The 19443-nt window shown below is 41.5% G+C and overlaps 1 protein-coding gene across 1 annotated transcript; it reads right to left on the bottom strand.

Annotated features, from left to right (window-relative positions):
* Positions 1-3326: 3326 nt before the first annotated feature.
* LOC308678603 (vomeronasal type-2 receptor 26-like) lies at positions 3327-12798 on the bottom strand (the record flags this gene model as incomplete). The annotated part of the gene is made up of 6 exons (XM_081345829.1): positions 3327-4222; positions 5674-5800; positions 8261-8488; positions 9067-9927; positions 10268-10507; positions 12646-12798. The coding sequence occupies 6 exons, from the start codon at positions 12796-12798 to the stop codon at positions 3327-3329; spliced, it is 2505 nt and encodes an 834-aa protein (XP_081201955.1).
* Between the last annotated feature and the right edge of the window lie 6645 nt (positions 12799-19443).

The raw sequence follows: 19443 nt of genomic DNA, 5'->3' as shown, positions 1-19443 counted from the left end.
AGAGGACCTTAGTCACAATCGGTCGGATTCAGACCGGCTGGATCTCCAACAGCTCTCTAGGCTCCGTCTCCAACGCTTCATCTCCCGGAGCTCAATGGAAAACCATGGAGCCCACTGGGATCTGTGGCGGGTCAGGGACCGCATGGGTATAACGTGGTCAAGTGCCTCCATGGCTGCCCTTTCCCAGGCTTCCACCAAGGCATCGGCCGGGCTGTGAGCGAAGGCGGCAGGCGGGGACCCAAGCGCCACCTGAAACCGCTCAGGGTCCATTAGGCGCCTGGGGCAGAACCATCTTGTCGGTTCTGTGGCCCAGTGACGGGGGGTGGCGAAACGGAAGGCCAGCCACAGGAGATGATGATCGGTCCATGACAGGGGCATAATAATTGGAGAACCCCCACCCAGATCATCTAACCACTGTCCAAATATAAAAACAAAATTGAGCGTGTGACCCCCCATGAGTCAGGCCCTGAATTACTTGCATCAGGTCTATGGCCGTCATCGAAGCCATGAACTCCCGAGCCAACTCTGATGATCCCCCCAGGGATGGTAGATTAAAGTTCCCCAAAATCTTAAGTTTGGGGAACTCAATCACCAAACCCGAGAGGATATCAAGAAGTTCAGGCAGGGCTGCTGCTACGCGACTAGGTGAAAGGTACACCAGCAGCAAGCCCAACTGAGCCCTAGGGCCACATCTCAGGAGGAGTGACTCACACCTGGATATCTGGACAAAGGTGGCCTTCTGTGGACATAAGGTCTCCCTCACAAACACCGCCACACCCCCGCCCCTACCCTGAGCCCGAGGCCGGTGGAGCACCTGGAAAACTGGAGGGCAAAGTTCAGTCAGAGGGACACCACCCTCTGGGCCCAACCAGGTCTCCGTAATGCAAGCCAGGTCTGCATGCTCCTCCTCAACCAAGTCTCAGATGAGAGGAGCCTTATTAACTACGGACCTGGCATTGAAATACACAAGCCTAAGCTCAGGTGGCTGCTCACCCTCGTTCCCGGAACCACGGGTCAAAACCAAAGAGTCGGAGCACATCACAGCTTGGAGACAGCAGGGACGCACTCCCAGATGTCAATACAGCCCTCTGTACAATCGCCTGCTGCCATTCCCAAACGTCGTGGGGATAGAAAATCCCACACCCCACTCCGGGACCCCGGAGGCGCCCAACCCAGACCCCATCCCACTGCGGTCTGACCCGAGCCTGGACTGAACAGCGGTTGGTGGACACCCCCCAAAATCCGACCAAAACTGCAATCCCTCCCCCCTCCCTAACCTTTTAAAATGTTTAGATAAAAAACAAACCAGGAGCCTCTTATTAGATTTATACCGGAGGCTCCTATCTCTGCCCAACCAATACACAATACACAATAACAGAGGAAAAAATACTTGATGATTCAAATGCATTGACTTAGAAAGTTGTTGGCATAGGAAGAAAGCTAGAATAAGACTGAAGAAAATAGAGGTTTTGATCCATTGGATGGGATATTACATTATGAACTAGATGTTTGAATATGGTGGAGAATAGATAATTGCTAGAAATAGAAGTTCTATCATAACTAGAAAGATAAGATTTGTAATTAGAATATTAGATTTTGATTTGAGAAGGGAAACAGGAAAATGCTAAGAAGTTTGAATAAGGAAAGCTTTTGGTTAACCAGATATAATTTTCATTGAAACTATAAACAATAGAGACATTTTGAACACTGATGGGAAATTGTTATTTTTTAAAAAAGGAAGCGAAAACAGGATACTAATTGAACATGGATATTAAGTGCAAAAGCAATTAAGATATGATTTGGTTATAAATTTATATAAAACTGACATTGATATTATGGGAAACATATAACAAAGATGTTGATATTTAATTGTATATTTATTATAATAATTGTATTTGCCTAGTGTGGGAAAACAGGTACTATCAGAAGAAGAGAGGAAATATTTGATGGTGTAATATTGGATCTAGATTGAAAAAAGTTAATATATGCCACTGAATTACTAATGGACGCAGATAACATGCTGTCTGTTAAGTATCTGATTGTAAAATGAGAAAATTAATAAAATATTTATATGAAAAACAACACTTCCTGTATTTTGAACAAGAGATTATAATCCTGTGGATTCTCTTTGTATTTAATTTCCAGGTACTCTCTAACTTCCTAGGCTCTCCTCCTTTCATATCAGCTTCATGCAGAGCAAGACAAATATTTATTTCTTAATTTTCATATTTCTTAACTATTCATCTCCTTCAGAGAGTAACTCATAGTGGTTTACAATATAATCAATAAACTAAAATTAAAATCTGAATAATTTAAGATGAAAATTTTAAAAAATGCTTCATTGTCTGTCATGGTGTCATAGGCTGAGTGCAATATATATCTGCATCTCTATATATCAGGTTACTGCTCCAAACTGCAAAAATAACTTTAAAAAAAAGCCCTATTGGGTGAAAGTAACCAAGTTGCTTCATTGAAGAGATCTGGTATAATTATCAGCTTCATTTCTTTATTAGTTGCTCCTTCTTATTCCAGTCAAGTCTCAGAATAATAAGAGTTGTCGTGAGGGCCCAACAACTGAAAATAATAACTAGCTCATTGACTTTCCCTCTGGCTCCATACTGTATTTCTTCTCACCTGGGGAAATTTGAAGTTGCACAAAGTAGTTCCCATGTTGACACAGGTCTTAGTACGGGTCCTCCCATGACGTCTATTGTGTTGGTCTGGTCATTACATTTGTAGCTGGGGATATATCAGCTCCAACACAAATCCTTCTTTTTCTCCCTACCTGCAATTCTGTATTTCTGAGCAGAGGTTAATATAATGCAATGACTTAATCCAAGGTCCTAGTTTTGTCAGTGTCTGCTGAAATGCCCTTGGGACATGGAGACGAAGGGACAATGTCTATACATTAAGTAATGAGTTACTTGCAAGGGAACTTTGAAAAATATCAGAGTGAAACATGTGGATTATTTCTCACTAGACACAAATGCTGTGTTATGAACCTTTGGAACTAAGATATTAAGTAAAAAATGGTAGAATGAAAGCTCATATGTACAGAAGAAGAAAAAACATACAATTAGAGAAAAAGAATAATGGATATACATTTATTGAACTCATTTTGCTTACCTTTTGCTTAATCTAAGATCTATCATGAATAATTTAAGACTAAAAACTTTAAAAGGTGTATTATCTGCCATGATGTCATAGACAGAGTGCAATATATATATATGCATCTCTATATATCTGATTATGCAAAAATGAAAAAAGCCCTATTGGGCAAAAGTAACCAAGTGTTTCATTCAAGGGATAAAAAAAAATTATCAGCTTCATTTCTTTATCAGTTGCTCCTTCTTATTTAAATCAGGCCTCAGAATAATGATATAGCACTTGGGGGAAAAGATACAGCCCAGTAATCCAGCTGCTGAAGCCAAAATAGAGAAGATCTCTACAGCAACCACATATTTCCCCTTTGTACTCAAATATGTGGGAACAAATGACACCCAGACGCTACAAAAGACCAACATGCTGAAGGTGATAAATTTGGCTTCGTTGAAGCTATCAGGTAAATTCCTGGCTAGGAAGGCAACCGTGAAAGTGACAGCAGTCAACAGCCCCATAAAGCCCAGGACAGTATAAAACATTGTGGTTGAACCTTCATTACATTCCAGGACAATTTCTTCAGCTATGGAATGCATGTCTGAATCTGGAAATGGGGGAGAAACTCCCAGCCACAGTACACAAATGCTGAACTGAGCCATGAAAACAGAGAGGACAACAGTGTTGGCCATCCTTCTCCCCACCCATTTCCTCATGTTGGAGCCTGGCTTGGTGGCCATGAAAGCAAGAACTACGATGGTTGTTTTACCCAAAATACAAGAAAGGGCTACAGAGAAAGTGATGCCAAAAGCAGTCTGTCTCATGAGACATTTCACTTTATCAGGTTGCCCAATGAAGAGCAAAGTACAAAGGAAGGAAAGCAGAAGAGCAATGAGAAGTGTGTAGGTAAGGTTCCTGTTGTTGGCTTTGACAATGGGAGTGTCCTGGTGTTTTATGAAGATTCCTAGCACCACAGCTGAGATGATAGAAAAGGAGATTGCAATCATTACCAAAGAAATCCCCAAAGGCTCTTGGAAAGTCAAATAAGTCACAGTTTTTTGAAGGCAATTATCTTGACCCTTGTTTGGATATTGATCCTCTTGACATGGGAAGCAATCATCTAAGTCTGGGGGAAGAAACAAAACTATTTCACAAAACTACTTTACTTTTAATCATGAAGAATTAATAACATACATGATTTATTTAGATCCTATAACTTCATAATATTTTTTCTCAAAATGATTGACAATGAAATGCATTAAATACTGTAGTGTTCAGTTTCAATATCCCTTAAGTTATACAGCTACACCAAAATCTGTATGTGATACTTCTACTGTATTCTTCAGGTAGAAGAGGAAGTAAAAAGGGTTGAAATAATAGGAAAAAATGTTGCATGGGTTGAATTTGATGGAACGTTACCTTTCAGTCAAAAAGCATATACTAAAAAGCCTTCTGGATAGGTTAATAACAAGCATTGGTTATCTGCCAAAATGTTTATACTTCTGCAAGCAATAAGGAGAATAATCCAAAAATGAGAAACCTATTGATCAGGATGAAGGTAAAGATTTGAGGGTAAAGGAATGAGAGTAAAGGTAAAAAGGAATTTTGGGAAATATTTAATGCTATAATCCATCAGTTTAATTTGAAAGGCATAAAGTTCCTTAAGATTTACAATAGTGGTAAATATCTATAGCTCGTGTGTAGAATGAGGATAAAGGCTTGTTCTCCAAGCCTGTGGGCTTGGCTTCCAAAGTTTCATTACCAGGCTAGATAATACCTACAGTGGAGTTTAGGGAATGTCAGCTAAAGACATTATTCCACTGAAGATGTTCCTAGCCTGGTAACAAAATGTTCAGAAACCAACCCACAGGCTTGGAGAACAAACCTTTACCCTCATTCTACACCCAAGTTATAGATATTTACCACTATTGCAAATCTTAAGGAACATTATGCCTTTTAAATTAAACAGATGGATTATAGCATTAAATTTTACCCAAAATTGCTTTTTTAAAAGGCAAATGAACTTTGTTTTTCCTTGAAGACATTTTGTTTCTCATGCCAGAAGCTTGTTCAATTCTGACTGAAGCCAGACCTACTGAAGAAGCTTCTTGGATGAGAAGCATAATGTTTTCATGGAAAACAAAGAATGTCCAGCTGCCATTTGAAAAATGTCCTTGGTACAAAAAGCACCTTTGGATGACTCTGAATCTACATAAACATTAAATATCTCACTGAACTATAAACAACCAGTTCACATTTTTCATTGCTCATCTGTAGAATCTATCAGATAGCTCAAAATTTTTAGTTACCATAAAATATATATATATATATATATATGTATATGTATATATATATATATATATATATATATATATATATATATATATATATATATATATATATATATATATATATATATATATATATATATATATATATATATATATATATATATATATATATATATATATATATATATATATATATATATATATATATATATATATATATATATATAAACTAAATAAATAAATAAAATAAATAAAAAAAATATATTTAGTATATTTCTTTGCTTACCCATTTGGTCAGCTATCTTCCCTTCTGGACACTGTCTACAGTCATAGCAGCAGGATAATTTCCCTTCCACTTTGACCTTGCTGTAGCCAAAGGGACATTTCTCATTACAGATGGAAAGAGGCAATGTCTGTTCATAAATAAAATGAGATTGCTTTCATATGAAGAATGTATGTGTTGGGAGTGTCCATTTCATCAATTATCTATGCCCAAACTCTTCACATACTTATCAATCCTTAGTGTCCCATTTCACCATTTTTCTTGTTTTAAATTCATCAAAAGATTATTTATTTCATTTCTTCCTCAATCCTCAGCATCTACAGTACTATAGAATAAGTGTGAATGTCAACTGCCAAAGTTAACCAGCGATCATGTTGAAGTTCACACTTCAAAAACTTCCTGAGTTTGAGAAACACTGCTTAACTCTTCCTCCGCCCCGCCCCCCACTTTCTTCCATTGATACATACACAATTCTGAGAGACTGCCTGGAGAGGTTCTTGCAGTTTTCTTGAAAAGATTTTGAGATGTGATTTACTGTGTCCTCATTTCTAGCGTGAGAAGATGACTAGCTGAGAATCACTCAGTTGGCTTTTTACTTGAGGAAGGGAGGACTAGAAAATTATCTTCTCTTTAATGATTTATAAACAATATGATCATTACCACACTCAATTGTTTCCACAAGATATTTATTAATGTAAAGCCTAATCCTAAACCTGTGAATTTACTAAGATGAACAGCGTAAGGTGTAATGTATAAATCAGGTTCCCTCTTAGAAATTAGAAGTCTCATTACAAAGCAGTGTTCCGTATCATACTGCATTCCTCTTTATTGGTGTATGTTATGATATAGATATGTATGTGTGTGTGTCTCTCTCTCTGTCGCTGTCTCTGTCTCTGTCTTTATCTCTCTCTCTCTCTCTCTCTCTCTCTCAATCTCTCTCTCTCTCTGTGTTTGTTTGTATGTGTGTTTGTGATTTTTATGCTCAGTATGCAATCACTTGGATTAACTAATCAGCTGGTTAGGCAAATAAATATTATCTCCAGCAGAAGACTTTGTTTTAACAAAGAGTTTCTGTTCCTCATTTCATCTCTTTCAGGGGACTTGACTAGATTGGAATAGAATAGAATAGAATAGAATAGAATAGAATAGAATAGAATAGAATAGAATAGAATAGAATAGAATAGAATAGAATAGAATAGAATAGAATAGAATAGAATAGAATAGAATAGAGCTGGAAAGGACCTTGGCGGTCTTCTAGTCCAGCCCTCTGTTCAAGCAAGAGGACCTATACCACCTCAGACAGGTGATTGTCCAGTCTCTTTTTAAAAAAATTCCAGCGATGGAGCACCCACAATTTCTGGGGTAACCTGTTCCACTGATTGATTGCCCTCATTGTTAGGAAGTTTCTCCTTAATTCCAGGTTACTTCTCTCTTTCATCAGCTTCCAATCACTGTTTCTCATCCTTCCCTCTGGTGCTCTGGTGAACAACCTGACTCCCTCTTCTTTGTGGCAGCCCCACAAATATACATTTAAATCCAATGATATGAATTTTTTTTAAAAAGGCTGGCTATGCCATTTTTAAAATATTTTTACTGTTTGGGAATAAATTGTTTCTTTCCATTAAGCTACACACTTTCCTAGACTCTCATTATTCTACTTAAGTGAGTAAAGGCATCCTAACTCCTTCAAAATTCTTATTCAATTTTCCTTTATTTGGCTCAGCAAGGGCTCAGAAGTAGAGTTACCACTTTACAAAACCATATAGTGGGAGACAATTTTTTTTTTTAAAAAATATTTTTTTCAAGGACCAAATATACAAGTAATCAACTGATATGTTTATTTTCAGGCTTCTCCAACAAAGGATGTTTTATACAATATTAAAAGGTAAAGGTAAAAGTTCCCCCACACATGCGTGCTAGTCGTGTCCGACTCTAGGGGCCGGTGCTCATCTCCGTTTCAAAGCCGAAGAGCCAGCGCTTGTCCGAGGACATGTCCGTGGTCATGTGGCCAGCATGACTAGACGCCAAAGGCGCATGGAACGCTGCTCCCTTCCCACCGTAGTGGTCCCTATTTTTCTACTTGCATTTTTACGTCCTTTCGAACTGCTAGGTTGGCAGAAGCTGGAATGAGTAACAGGCACTCACTCTGTTACGCAGCACTCAGGATTCGACCCACCAAACTGCCAACCATCTGATCGACAAGCTCACTAACCCACTGAGCCACCGCGTCCCTTATACAATATATTGCATGTAAAAGTAATTCACTTAAGGACCTATTGTTTTTGATCTGTAGTATTCATATTATTATATATCTTTACATTTTATTTTATCATATCCCAATTTATCTTACTTTCTTATCTTAGCTTATCTCATTTCCTTCCACCGAAACTAACTAATAAAGATTACTACTACAATGACTATTTAGGGATAATTTTGGGCTGGACCCAAATAAATGTTAAATGTTGTAGGCATTTATTTACACTATAATAGTTTATGTTCATATCATTTACAAAAAATATTGAGGCTGCTAAATAAGTGTTGTTGAGGTGCTAGTGGTTGTTAAATTATTTCTGTGAAAAATGAGATGCACCTGGTTAAACACAAGAGGCCAAACAGCATCCTCGGTAGAAATGGTGAGGAGCTTATCTGGGGGAGCCATGGGGTCGATCCTTCCGATTTGGGCCCTTAGAAAGGAGTTATTTGGAAATGTGACCCAGTTGAAAATATCAAATCCAGTTTCCAATTCCCCATTGAGACCAAAAGAAATCAGTTCTCCAGCACTGTTGTTAAAAGAAACTTGCTTCAAAAAATGGTGGAGCTAAATGAAAGATCAAAGAAATATAAACATTAACTGGTTTCCTTGAATCATATGTAGGAATCTCAGTTCCCTCCGTATGGTTTATGGTCAATGGAATGCTATTTTTTCACCAATCTACACTGTTTATAATTGAAAAAGAAATGCTTTCTCTATCACATAGATTTTCCACTCTATTGAATATTTTCATCTCTAAATGTTTAATATAAAAATTCCAAGACAACGCTGAAAAAGAAAGAAAGTTGACACGATTAATTTGCTTTGATCAACTGAACATTTTATGGATTATGAATTAACTTGGTAGAATAATATATGTATATTACAATGGTAACCCCTGTGTTTATAACACATAATATTTGACAAAGATTAAAGGTTTTTCTATTTCTGTTTTCTTGCATATAACAATACCAATAACATTCAAAAGTATCTGTAAAGCAAAGAAGGATGGAGGGAGGTAGTTAGGAAGTATGAAAACAAACAAACAAATAAATACTTTAATTTTAACTGCCAAAATAAAAGAAGAATAAACATTGTTTTATATGATCTGATGATTTTCCTGAATTTGGATCAGTGGACACTACCTGCCATGGTGATTGAAGGAAATACTTGTGCCTCCTCTTATCAATTTTTTGATCTGCTTTGAGATTTGAGGTAAGCAAGGCCCTCAGAGCATGTGCCACAGCATAGACTGCATTATAGATGCTGTAACTAAGTCCACCCATGGTGGTCTCAAAGACAGAATTAGGAAGATTCTCCAAATTCTCTTCTCCAGTACAGATCCTTTCAGCATTCCCTTCACTTACATCGCTGGAAAATGAGCATTCAAATGCATCTTTCCAGAAATCCCTAATAAAGCCATCTTCTTTTTCAAAGTTTGGGTTTCTCTTCTTCATAAATTGTTGGAATACAGTCAACTCCTTTGAGTGAAGTGCAAAGTCAATTGCACCATGGAGAAAATTAATAGGCATATGTCTTTGTATCACAATAGAGGTGAATTCCATCTGAGCTGTCATGATCCAAATTTTGGCTTTTCTCTCCTTTGGAATATCATCAGAATCTAAAACAGAGAGCATCATTCTCAAAGCCACTATGCTTGTAATTTCACCATTAAAGATCACTGCAATGACTGTACTCCACATAATCACTTTATATATTTTATCTGTCTTATCCATCATTTCAGCAGCTTCCCTGAAATACATCATTTGGGGTAGACATTCTATAAAGTCAAAGCATATTCCTCTCTCTGAAAACATGGAAAGACTATTTTGAACAAATCTCTCCCTATCTTCCTCATACAGAGAAATCAACCCAACCCAGGTCCATTCAAAATGCAATAGTAAGTGTAGTATTCCTTTAAGCTGGTGAATTTCATCAGGGAACATCCACTTGACAAAAATACCTGCTTGGTCATTATTCATCAAAGGAGCTGATCCATACGTAATCTAATTGAGGAAACATGGGAGAACAGAGGAAAAAAGGAAGAAAACTTTTTTAAAAATAAAGGAAGAATTCTTTTCTTTTTTTTACTTAATACAATTCTTGGGTTTCAGTGGGATACTGAAAGAGGCTTTGTAAAAAATACAGTTAGGGTTAAGGACGTCTATAAGTTTAATACTGTTCATGAAGCAAAAAGGGGACTATCCTTTGGTGATATTTTTGTCATTATATGACAAATATTTGTTGCCTCTGGAATCTTTCTCATAAGAGTTATCATGTGGGCCCAACATATGAAAATAATAACTAGCTCATGGACTTTTCCTCTTGCTCCATCTTTCTTCTCACCTGGGGAAATTTGTAGTTGCATAAATTGGTTGCCATGTTGACGCAGGTCTTAGTACGGGGTCCTCCAATGATGGCTACCGTGTTGGTCTGGTCATTACATTTGTAGTTGGGGATAAAATTATCTTTTGTAGATAAAAATTCCATTGCTAAATGATAAGTTGTATATTCCTCAAGATAATTGGTAGCGATGTGGAAACCGAGGCTAATATTGGGTAAAATTCCAAAATGTTCATTGATCTCCTTTACAGCAAATGCCAGAGCCAAAGTATGTTGATAATTATGAGTGAGGAACCTTCAGTGAGAGTTACAAACAACATCAAATATTTCTGCTTTATATTCAGACAGTTGATATTTTTAATGTTCTAGATCTAGTGCTTATTGTTTATTCTGGATATTTGGAGCCTTGTCCTTAATGAACAATAGCACTAGATTGTCAAATTCATAGTAAGCTATTTCTTCCAGGATCACTTTAGATATTACAGTAACATTTAATTTCAGTTCTATCTGTATTTTCTCTATAATATTCTAAGATTGAGAAGAAAGTTCCATTTTAAAAGGCTGAAAAAAAATCTCAAATGCACTTGTGGATTTTCTGCTTCATTACTGCGTAAGATGAAACAGGGAAAAAAAATCAGGATTAACCTGAGGGGATCTACAACCTCTACATTTGTACTTTCATTGTTGGACTTTGGTGAAGGAAGGAAGTTTCCTGAAGAAAAAGTTATTTATATAATTTATGAGTCAAATCGATTTGTCTCAATTTGAAATTCTGTGTTAAGACAAGAGGTATTTCTGTGAGTTTTGTAATTAAAAATGGCTATATATGGACATTGGATTACTGATTAACGAGCAACTGATATGGTTCAGCAGAAAAAATACTGCAAGTGGTAACAAAGGAAAGAGAAGTAGGAGTAGCACCAGCAGGAGATACTTACTGATACTCATCAAGCAGTTCACAAGAGGGAAGTCTTTGAAATGTGATTTCATTGGAAAGAAAGAAGATCTGATAAATAATTGCAGCAATGATTAAGTCTCCAGGCTGATAATACTTGTGAGCAATTGGAAGCGGACTGCTGAGTTTGCAGTTGGAACCAGGAGAAATTAATATTATGTTAGGGGGAAAAAATAAAATCAGAATTCTGTATATAAACAACTCACTATAATATATGGCCATAGTAGATATCAAACAGTAGCTCCTATTTTATTATTCAAATGAGGAGTTGGGGTGGCCACCCTTAATGTTACCTTAAGTTTAGACCATGAACATTATCTGAAATTAAGCCAAGAAAATATCAGTTCAAACACAAATCCTTCTTTTTCTCCTTACATGCAGTTCTGTATTTCTGAGCAGAGGTTAAGACAATGCAATGTCTAATTCTTGGGCCCTAGTTTTGTCAGTGTGCTGGAATGCCCTTGTGACATGGAGAAGAAGGGACAATTCTATACTTAATTAGAAATGAATACTATTACTTGCAATGTAATATCAGAGAGAAACATGTTTATTATGTCTCAGTAGACACTACTGCACTGTTATGAACTTTTGGAACTAAGATATTATGTAGAATTTGGGAGAGTGAAAAGTCATATGTACAGAAGAAGGAAAAACATACAATTAGAGAAAAGAATAATGTACATAATGTACTCCAAAGCACCTGAAAGCAGGACAAGAAGCAATGGATGGAAACTAATCAAGGAGAGAAGCAACCTAGAACTAAGGAGAAACTTCCTGACAGTTAGAACAATTAACCAGTGGAACAACCTGCCTCCAGAAGTGGTGAATGCTCCAACACTGGAAGTTTTTAAGAAGGGACTGGACAGCCATTTGCCTGAAATGGTATAGGGTTTCCTGCCTGAGCAGGGAGTTGGACTAGATGACCTCCAAGGTCCCTTCCAACATTATTATTGTTATTTATTGAGCTCATTTTGCTTACCCTTTGCTTAATATAAGATATATCATGATAATATTACCAATATTTGATCTGTCATGATACATTTTTTTACCCATTACTTGCCCCATCTTCTCCCCATATAGCATGTTCCAAATTATGCAAATGTGAGCAGTTTAATAGGTATCTTTTTGGTGGAAGGTAACAGTGTTCCCTGTGCAACAACATACTTTATCTCAAACATTGATATACCGGGGAGTGGATATTCATGTGCATTTTCCTCTATATGTTGAAAAAAAAGTGGTTGTGAAGAATATTTGAAGTGTTGGTTGTTTTTGTTTTTTGGCAAGAGTCTAGTGAAGCTTGTAGGCTACAGCACACAAAGTCAAAGATTTTGAGAAGAGTGCACCTTATAATATTAAAAATCCATTTTCAGACAGAATTCTATCCTTGATTAGCTTTTTTCATTTAATCACAAGATTTTGAATTTACATTGTTCACAGTAGTGGCGTCTGCCTGCAAAAGATGTTCCCAGACTGGAGTGAAACGCAGAACAGACTGCTTTATATTTGGTAGACCAGGTGCTCCTCCCAACACATATATGTCATCGTAGACCAGGTGCTCCTCCCAACACATATATGTCATCGCTGTCCTCTACTGACTGGAGTGAGGGGGAGCCTGTGGCCAAAAGGTTAATACAGCTGCCTAACTGGCAAGCTGCCCAGGTTCGAATCCCAGAGGGGTAAGACTAGCTGATGAGAGCTAAAGAGCTTGAAATAGCTATACTAGTCTCACTTTAACTCTTTGTTAGTCACAAAATTTTGAATATATACATTAAAAAGCCCTGCAGGATGCAGAATAGATTGACAGCTGCAATCTGGAAGGATGATACCATACATCAATGGGGTATCGGAGGTGACGGGATGAATATTGGCACCACACAATATTAGTGTGGCACACCAGCTAAATCAGACTCACCGTGCTAAGGTGATGTGCTCCAAGGAGCCACTACCTGAAGAAGAAAAGTCATTGGTGGTTTACAGAGTAAGATGCAAGGACTGCCAGTGTAATTATATTGGAGAGACGTCCAAATGGCTCAAGACTAGAGTCCATGAGCATAAGTTGGCTGTCAAAAGGCATGAGCAATGCTCACAGATATGTCAACACATAGTCAACAATAACCACTCTTTTGACTTTATGAGGGTGGAGGCCATCCCCTAGGACATGTCTAAAGGAGGCTGCTTGCTTAAGGAAGCCTGGTGGTCAGATACACATTCAATTAATTGCCATATATTATTATTATTATTATTATTATTATTATTATTATTATTATTATTATTATTATTATTATTATTATTATTATTATTATTATTATTATTATTAATAATAATAATAATAATAATAATAATAATAATAATAATAATAATAATAATAATAATAATAATAATAATAATAATAATAATAATAATTTTATTTGTATACCGCCCTTCTCCCGAAGGACTCAGGGCAGTGAACAGGGCAATACATGTTAAAAAGACAGAATACAAAAATTAAAAAAAGATTAAACAAGTGCCCAGAACTCTTAGATAGTTTAAAACGCATTTAAAAGTAATAAAAACCCAACCCCCTCCCATCAGGCCAGGCCAGCTTGTTCAAAAAGATACGTCTTTAGATCGCGCTGGAAGGAACGAAAGTCGGGCGCCATCCGGAGCTCAACCGGAAGACGGTTCCATAAATCCAGCGCACCCACAGAGAACGCCCTCCCCCTGGGGGCCACCAGTCGGCATTCTTTGACCGGTGGCACCCTGAGGAGACCCTCTCTGTGGGAGCGTATTGGGCGGAGGGAAGTTGATGCCGGCCACAGGTGCTCCCCAAGGTATTCCGGACCCATGCCATGTAGGGCTTTGTAGGTCAATACCAGCACCTTGAACCTCACCCGGAAGACAACTGGGAGCCAATGCAGCTCGCGGAGCAGGGGTGTAACATGGGAGTATTGGGAGACTCCCAACACAACTCTCGCGGCTGCATTCTGTACCAGTTGGAGCCTCCGAGTGGTCTTCAAGGGCAGCCCCATGTAGAAAGTGTTGCAGTAGTCTAAACGAGAGGTCACGAGCGCATGAGTGACCGTACGCAGGGCATCCCGGTCTAGATAGGGCCGCAACTGGCACACCAGGTGAACCTGGGCGAAGGCCCCCCTAGTCACAGCCACTATGTGATCTTCCAAAGTAAGCCGTGAATCTATGAGGACTCCCAAGTTGCGAGCCCTATCTACGGGGGGTAATAGCTCACCCCCCATAGAAAGAGACGGGATATTCTGAATATCCCGGGATGCCGGTATGCACAGCCACTCAGTCTTGTCGGGGTTGAGTTGAAGTCTGTTCCTCCCCATCCAGACCCGAACCGCTTCCAGGCAATGGGACATCACGTTGAGGGCATCACTGGGGTGGTTTGGGATTGAAATAAAAAGCTGGGTATCATCAGCGTACTGATGATACCCAACTCCAAAACCACGAATGATCTGACCCAGTGGTTTCATATAGATGTTGAACAGGAGAGGCGAGAGAACCGACCCCTGAGGGACTCCACAAGCGATAGGCCTCGAGGTCGACCTCTGCCCCCCTGCCAACACCGACTGCGAACGTCCCAGGAGATAGGAGGAGAACCACTGAAAGACTGTGCCTCCCACTCCCAATCCCCTGAGACACCGCAGCAGGATACCATGGTCGATGGTATCGAACGCCGCTGAGAGGTCTAATAGGACTAGGACAGAGGAATGTCCCCTGTCCCGGGCCCTCCAGAGATCATTCACCAGAGCGACCAATGCCGTCTCCGTGCTGTGCCCGGGCCTGAAACCCGATTGGTACGGGTCTAGATAATCCGCTTCATCCAGGACCAGAGGGAGTTGATGCGCCACCACACTCTCAACAACTTTCGCAAGAAAGCGAAGGTTGGAGACCGGACGAAAGTTATTTAACACAGCTGGGTCCAAGGCAGGCTTCTTGAGGAGAGGTCTCACCACCGCCTCCTTCAAGATGGTGGGGAAACTGCCCTCACTCAAAGAGGCAGATATGATCGCCTGGAACCAGCCTCGTGTCCCCTCCTGAGCCGCATAAACCAGCCAGGAAGGGCACGGGTCCAATAAACATGTGGTGGAGCTCAACCTCCCCATAATCCTGTCCACTTCCTCTGGAGTCACAGAATCAAACTCCTCCCAGATAATATCGACAAGACCGCCCGTGTCCTGATCGTCAGACTCTGCCCAGTCGGAGTCCAGACCAGTCCAAATCCGAGCGATTTTGTCCGACAGATTTTGACTAAACTCCTCGGCACGACCCTGCAAGGGTTCCTCCCTCACCTCCTCATTAAGGAGGGAGCGGGTCACCCTAAACAGGGCGGCTGGGCAGTTATCTGCAGACGCGATAAGGGTAGCGAAGTGGTTAGACCTCGCCGCCCTTATCACTGCGAGATAAGACCTCATATAGGTTCTTAGTCGCAATCGGTCAGATTCGGATCGGCTGGACCTCCAATAGAGCTGCTACCAGCTTATCAAGCATTAAGAGTGCATGAACAACAACAAAAAAATACTGCCCACACTCAGAAAGAAAGGAGTCGAAAAAGATAGAAGCCGTATGACTCATGCAATGGAGAAAAATGCCGTACACAGTGTTCTACCAAGGTTGGAGGATGGGAGCAAGTGAGGAGGATCCAGTGGCAACTCCCGATGATCGTATGTGGACGGGACAAGAAGATAGAGGGTGGCAGCCCACGCACACAGAAATGGACGGAGGACGTCTGGCAAGGATGAGATTGACTGGGATGGTTGGTGAGGAGCAGGAGGAGCATTTGGCCGCAACAAATGCACCGAGGCACCCAACCTGAAGACCAGAGGAGAACCGGGAGACCTAGAAGGGTAGAACAATGTGTACACCACCAGGGGAAGGGCGATGAATGGATGAGGGCAGCACGACTCATGAGATAGAGAAGAGGTCAGACACACAGCAGCCAACCGAGGTCGGGAGATGGGAAAAATTGGAGAGTGATCCAACAGCAACTCCAGACGATCGGATGCAGACAAGGTGAAGAGAGAGAGTGCTGTGTCTCGCATGCACAGTAATGCATGGATAATGGCCAGTGAAGATGGGATTGACTGGGATAGGCAGTGGTGGGCAGGAGTGGCATGCAGATGCAGTGAATGCACTGAAGTGGCCAGTCCAGGGATCAGAGGAAGATCAGCAGATTTGCAATGGTGGAATAGCATGCATATCATTAGACCAGGGCACATGGCTATTTGCAAGAGCTATGGGGGGGATCAGAGGAAAGTCCAACAATAGCCTCAAATAGCCAAGTGCAAGCAAGGCAGGTGGAGAAGATAGAGAAGGGAGAAGGAGAAGGATATTAAGTGCAAAAGCAATTAAGATATGATTTGGTTATAAATTTATATAAAACTGACATTGATATTATGATAAACATATAACAAAGATGTTGATATTTAATTGTATATTTATTATAATAATTGTATTTGCCTAGTGTGGGAAAACAGGTACTATCAGAGGAAGAGGAAATATTTGATGGTGTAATATTGGATCTAGATTGAAAAAAGTTAATATATGCCACTGAATTACTAATGGACGCAGATAACATGCTGTCTGTTAAGTATCTGATTGTAAAATGAGAAAATTAATAAAAAATTTATATAAAAAACAACACTTCCTGTATTTTGAACAAGAGATTATAATCATGTGGATTCTCTTTGTATTTAATTTCCAGGTACTCTCTAACTTCCTAGGTTCTCCTCCTTTCATATCAGCTTCATGCAGAGCAAGACAAATATTTATTTCTTAATTTTCATATTTCTTAACTATTCATCTCCTTCAGAGAGTAACTCAAAGTGGGTTTTTTTTTGCCCAAGATGGCGGCGACCACGGGCGGCGTTTGCTGAGCTCTGCGGTGAGCCGACACAATGGGGGACTGGGAGGCTCACGAAAGCCCAGCCGAGGGGCATATTCGGAGGGGGGGTGTAGGAACAACAGGCTAGCACTGTTTCATGGTGTGGAGCCTTTCCCCCCCCAGAGAAGTAGCAGCGGCAGCGGCAGTGGCCGGGCGGCCTGTAACCTGCCGCCGATCAGCTGGTGCTCTGGATCAGCTGTCGGGTGCTGTGCTGGCTAGAATTGATCGCTTGCTTCCACTTACCTCGGGCGCTGGGGAGCTTCGTCAGACTGAAATGACTTCGTCAGCCTAGGATCCTGCTGTGGACCCCTGGATGGATTATCAGGCGCCTGAACTCAATTGGAGGGCGCCGTTTGCAGCCGCATGGATCTCTCTACTCCTGACTGTTACTCCTGGTCTTTCCGCTTATAAAATGGCTGCGGATTCCCGTTTCGGCGTGGAGGCTATGGGGGAGACTTTTCTGTCTCCTTCTTTTTCTCAGAGAATGCTGGAGATTTGGCTGCTTGAATCTGAGCACTTGACATTTATGACTGAGCTCCCTGCTGCCCTAGGAATGGATTTAGCGTGTTTGGATGGTCTTTGCTTGTTACTTTCCAAGATGGATTGGAGGCTGGAACAGGATTTGGGACATTTTTTCTCCTGTTCCCGTGACCTCCCTATGATGTTCCGGAAGGAGTCTAGGACAGGCCGTGGTGAGAGGGCGGCCCTGGACTGGCTATCAATCCCCTGCTGGTGTGAGAGACTAGCAGGGGGGATTTCTACTCCCCCAGCAATGCTGCCCTTATCAATCCCAGGCTGGATCTCATGGCTAGGTGAGAGGACAGTCATGGGCTCTTGTCTGGACCGGCTCAGGTGAGAGCAGAGCCGGATTGGCGGATTGCTGGATGAAGACATGTTCCGGACTTAATGTTTTTACATCTTAACTAACATCTTATCATCTTAATAACATCTGACCCCATTTGTGAACAATGGCTCATATGGACAGTTCTATCTCATGGCTCGAGTACAATACTCTAGATCGGACTTGTACGCCCTCAGGGGGGTTTCTCCCTCCTGGATACGACCAGCCTCCCTTTCTAACATTTCCCTTGATGACGGGCCCAATTGCTGGGACCCCGAGAGGTGGCTGGGCTTAACTAGGGGCCTCTGGTGGAGACGCATTAAGAGGCCCCTGATATATTTTTAGCTAGGTATTTTAAAGGGTTAGGGATGGGGAGGGACAGTAGGGTGGGGAGGGACTTTTTAATTGGTACCCAGTCTGGGCCTATGAAGGGTTCCGGCGAGATAGGGTTGGGGCGGAGACTGCTGGTTCTGTGTGTGCTGGGGTGGGGCTGCAAATCCCCACGACGATAGGGAATGGTGGCAGGTGTTTGCACGGAGGGCCATATCAACATCTGGGATCACGCCCCCGCTGTCTTCGAGCAGTGGCGCGCTCCGACCCTCCGGTTGGCACCCACTTGCCCGGGGGTGAGGGTGATCAGGTCCCTGAGCTTAGGCTGGTTTATTTTAACGCCAGATCCGTTGTTAACAAGGCTCCCCTCGTTCGTGACTTGATTGAGGAGGAATGCGCGGATCTGGCGTGCATTACGGAAACTTGGGTGGGCTCGGAGGGAGGGGTCCCTCTGACTGAATTATGTCCCCCAAGTTTCTGTGTGCTACACTGGCTGCAGGCTCAGGGCAGGGGTGGAGGGGTGGCGGTGGTTATCAGGGAGACTTTATGTCCGCAGGAGACCACCATTGTCCAGACTGGCGGGAGTGAGACCCTCCTCCTGAGATGTGGCCCTCGGGTTCAGATGGGCTTGTTGCTCACATACCTGGCACCCAGCTGTGTGGCAACAGCCCTGCCCGAGCTGCTCGACACCCTCTCAGGGTTGGCGGTGGAGTTCCCCAGGCTTATGGTACTGGGTGATTTCAACCTGCCTTCACTGGGAGGGTCATCTGAGTTGGCTTGGGAGTTCATGGCTTCCATGACAGCCATTGGCCTGACCCAAGTAATTCAGGGCCCGACTCATGCAGGGGGTCACACTCTCGACCTGGTGTTCCTGTCCGGACAGTGGTTGGATGTTCTAGGAGGGGGTTCACCGGTCATTGTTCCCCTGTCATGGTCCGACCATTATATCCTGTGGCTGGTCTTCCGTTATGCTACCCCCCACTGCTGGGCGGCGGGACCAACCAGGTGGTTCCGCCCCAGGCGCCTAATGGACCCGGAACAGTTCCAGATGGCGCTTGGGTCTATACCCATCACCCTCACCCACAGCCCAGTGGAGGCCTTGGTTGATGCCTGGGATAAGGCAGCCGCTGAGGCACTCGACTGTGTTGTACCCTTGCGACCCCTGACCCAGC

The sequence above is a fragment of the Vipera berus genome (genome assembly GCF_964194415.1).
Source record: "Vipera berus genome assembly, chromosome: Z".
Taxonomy (NCBI): domain Eukaryota; kingdom Metazoa; phylum Chordata; class Lepidosauria; order Squamata; family Viperidae; genus Vipera; species Vipera berus.
The sequence above is the reverse complement of the archived record's forward strand: the minus strand, read 5'-3'. Positions and strand labels throughout refer to the sequence as shown.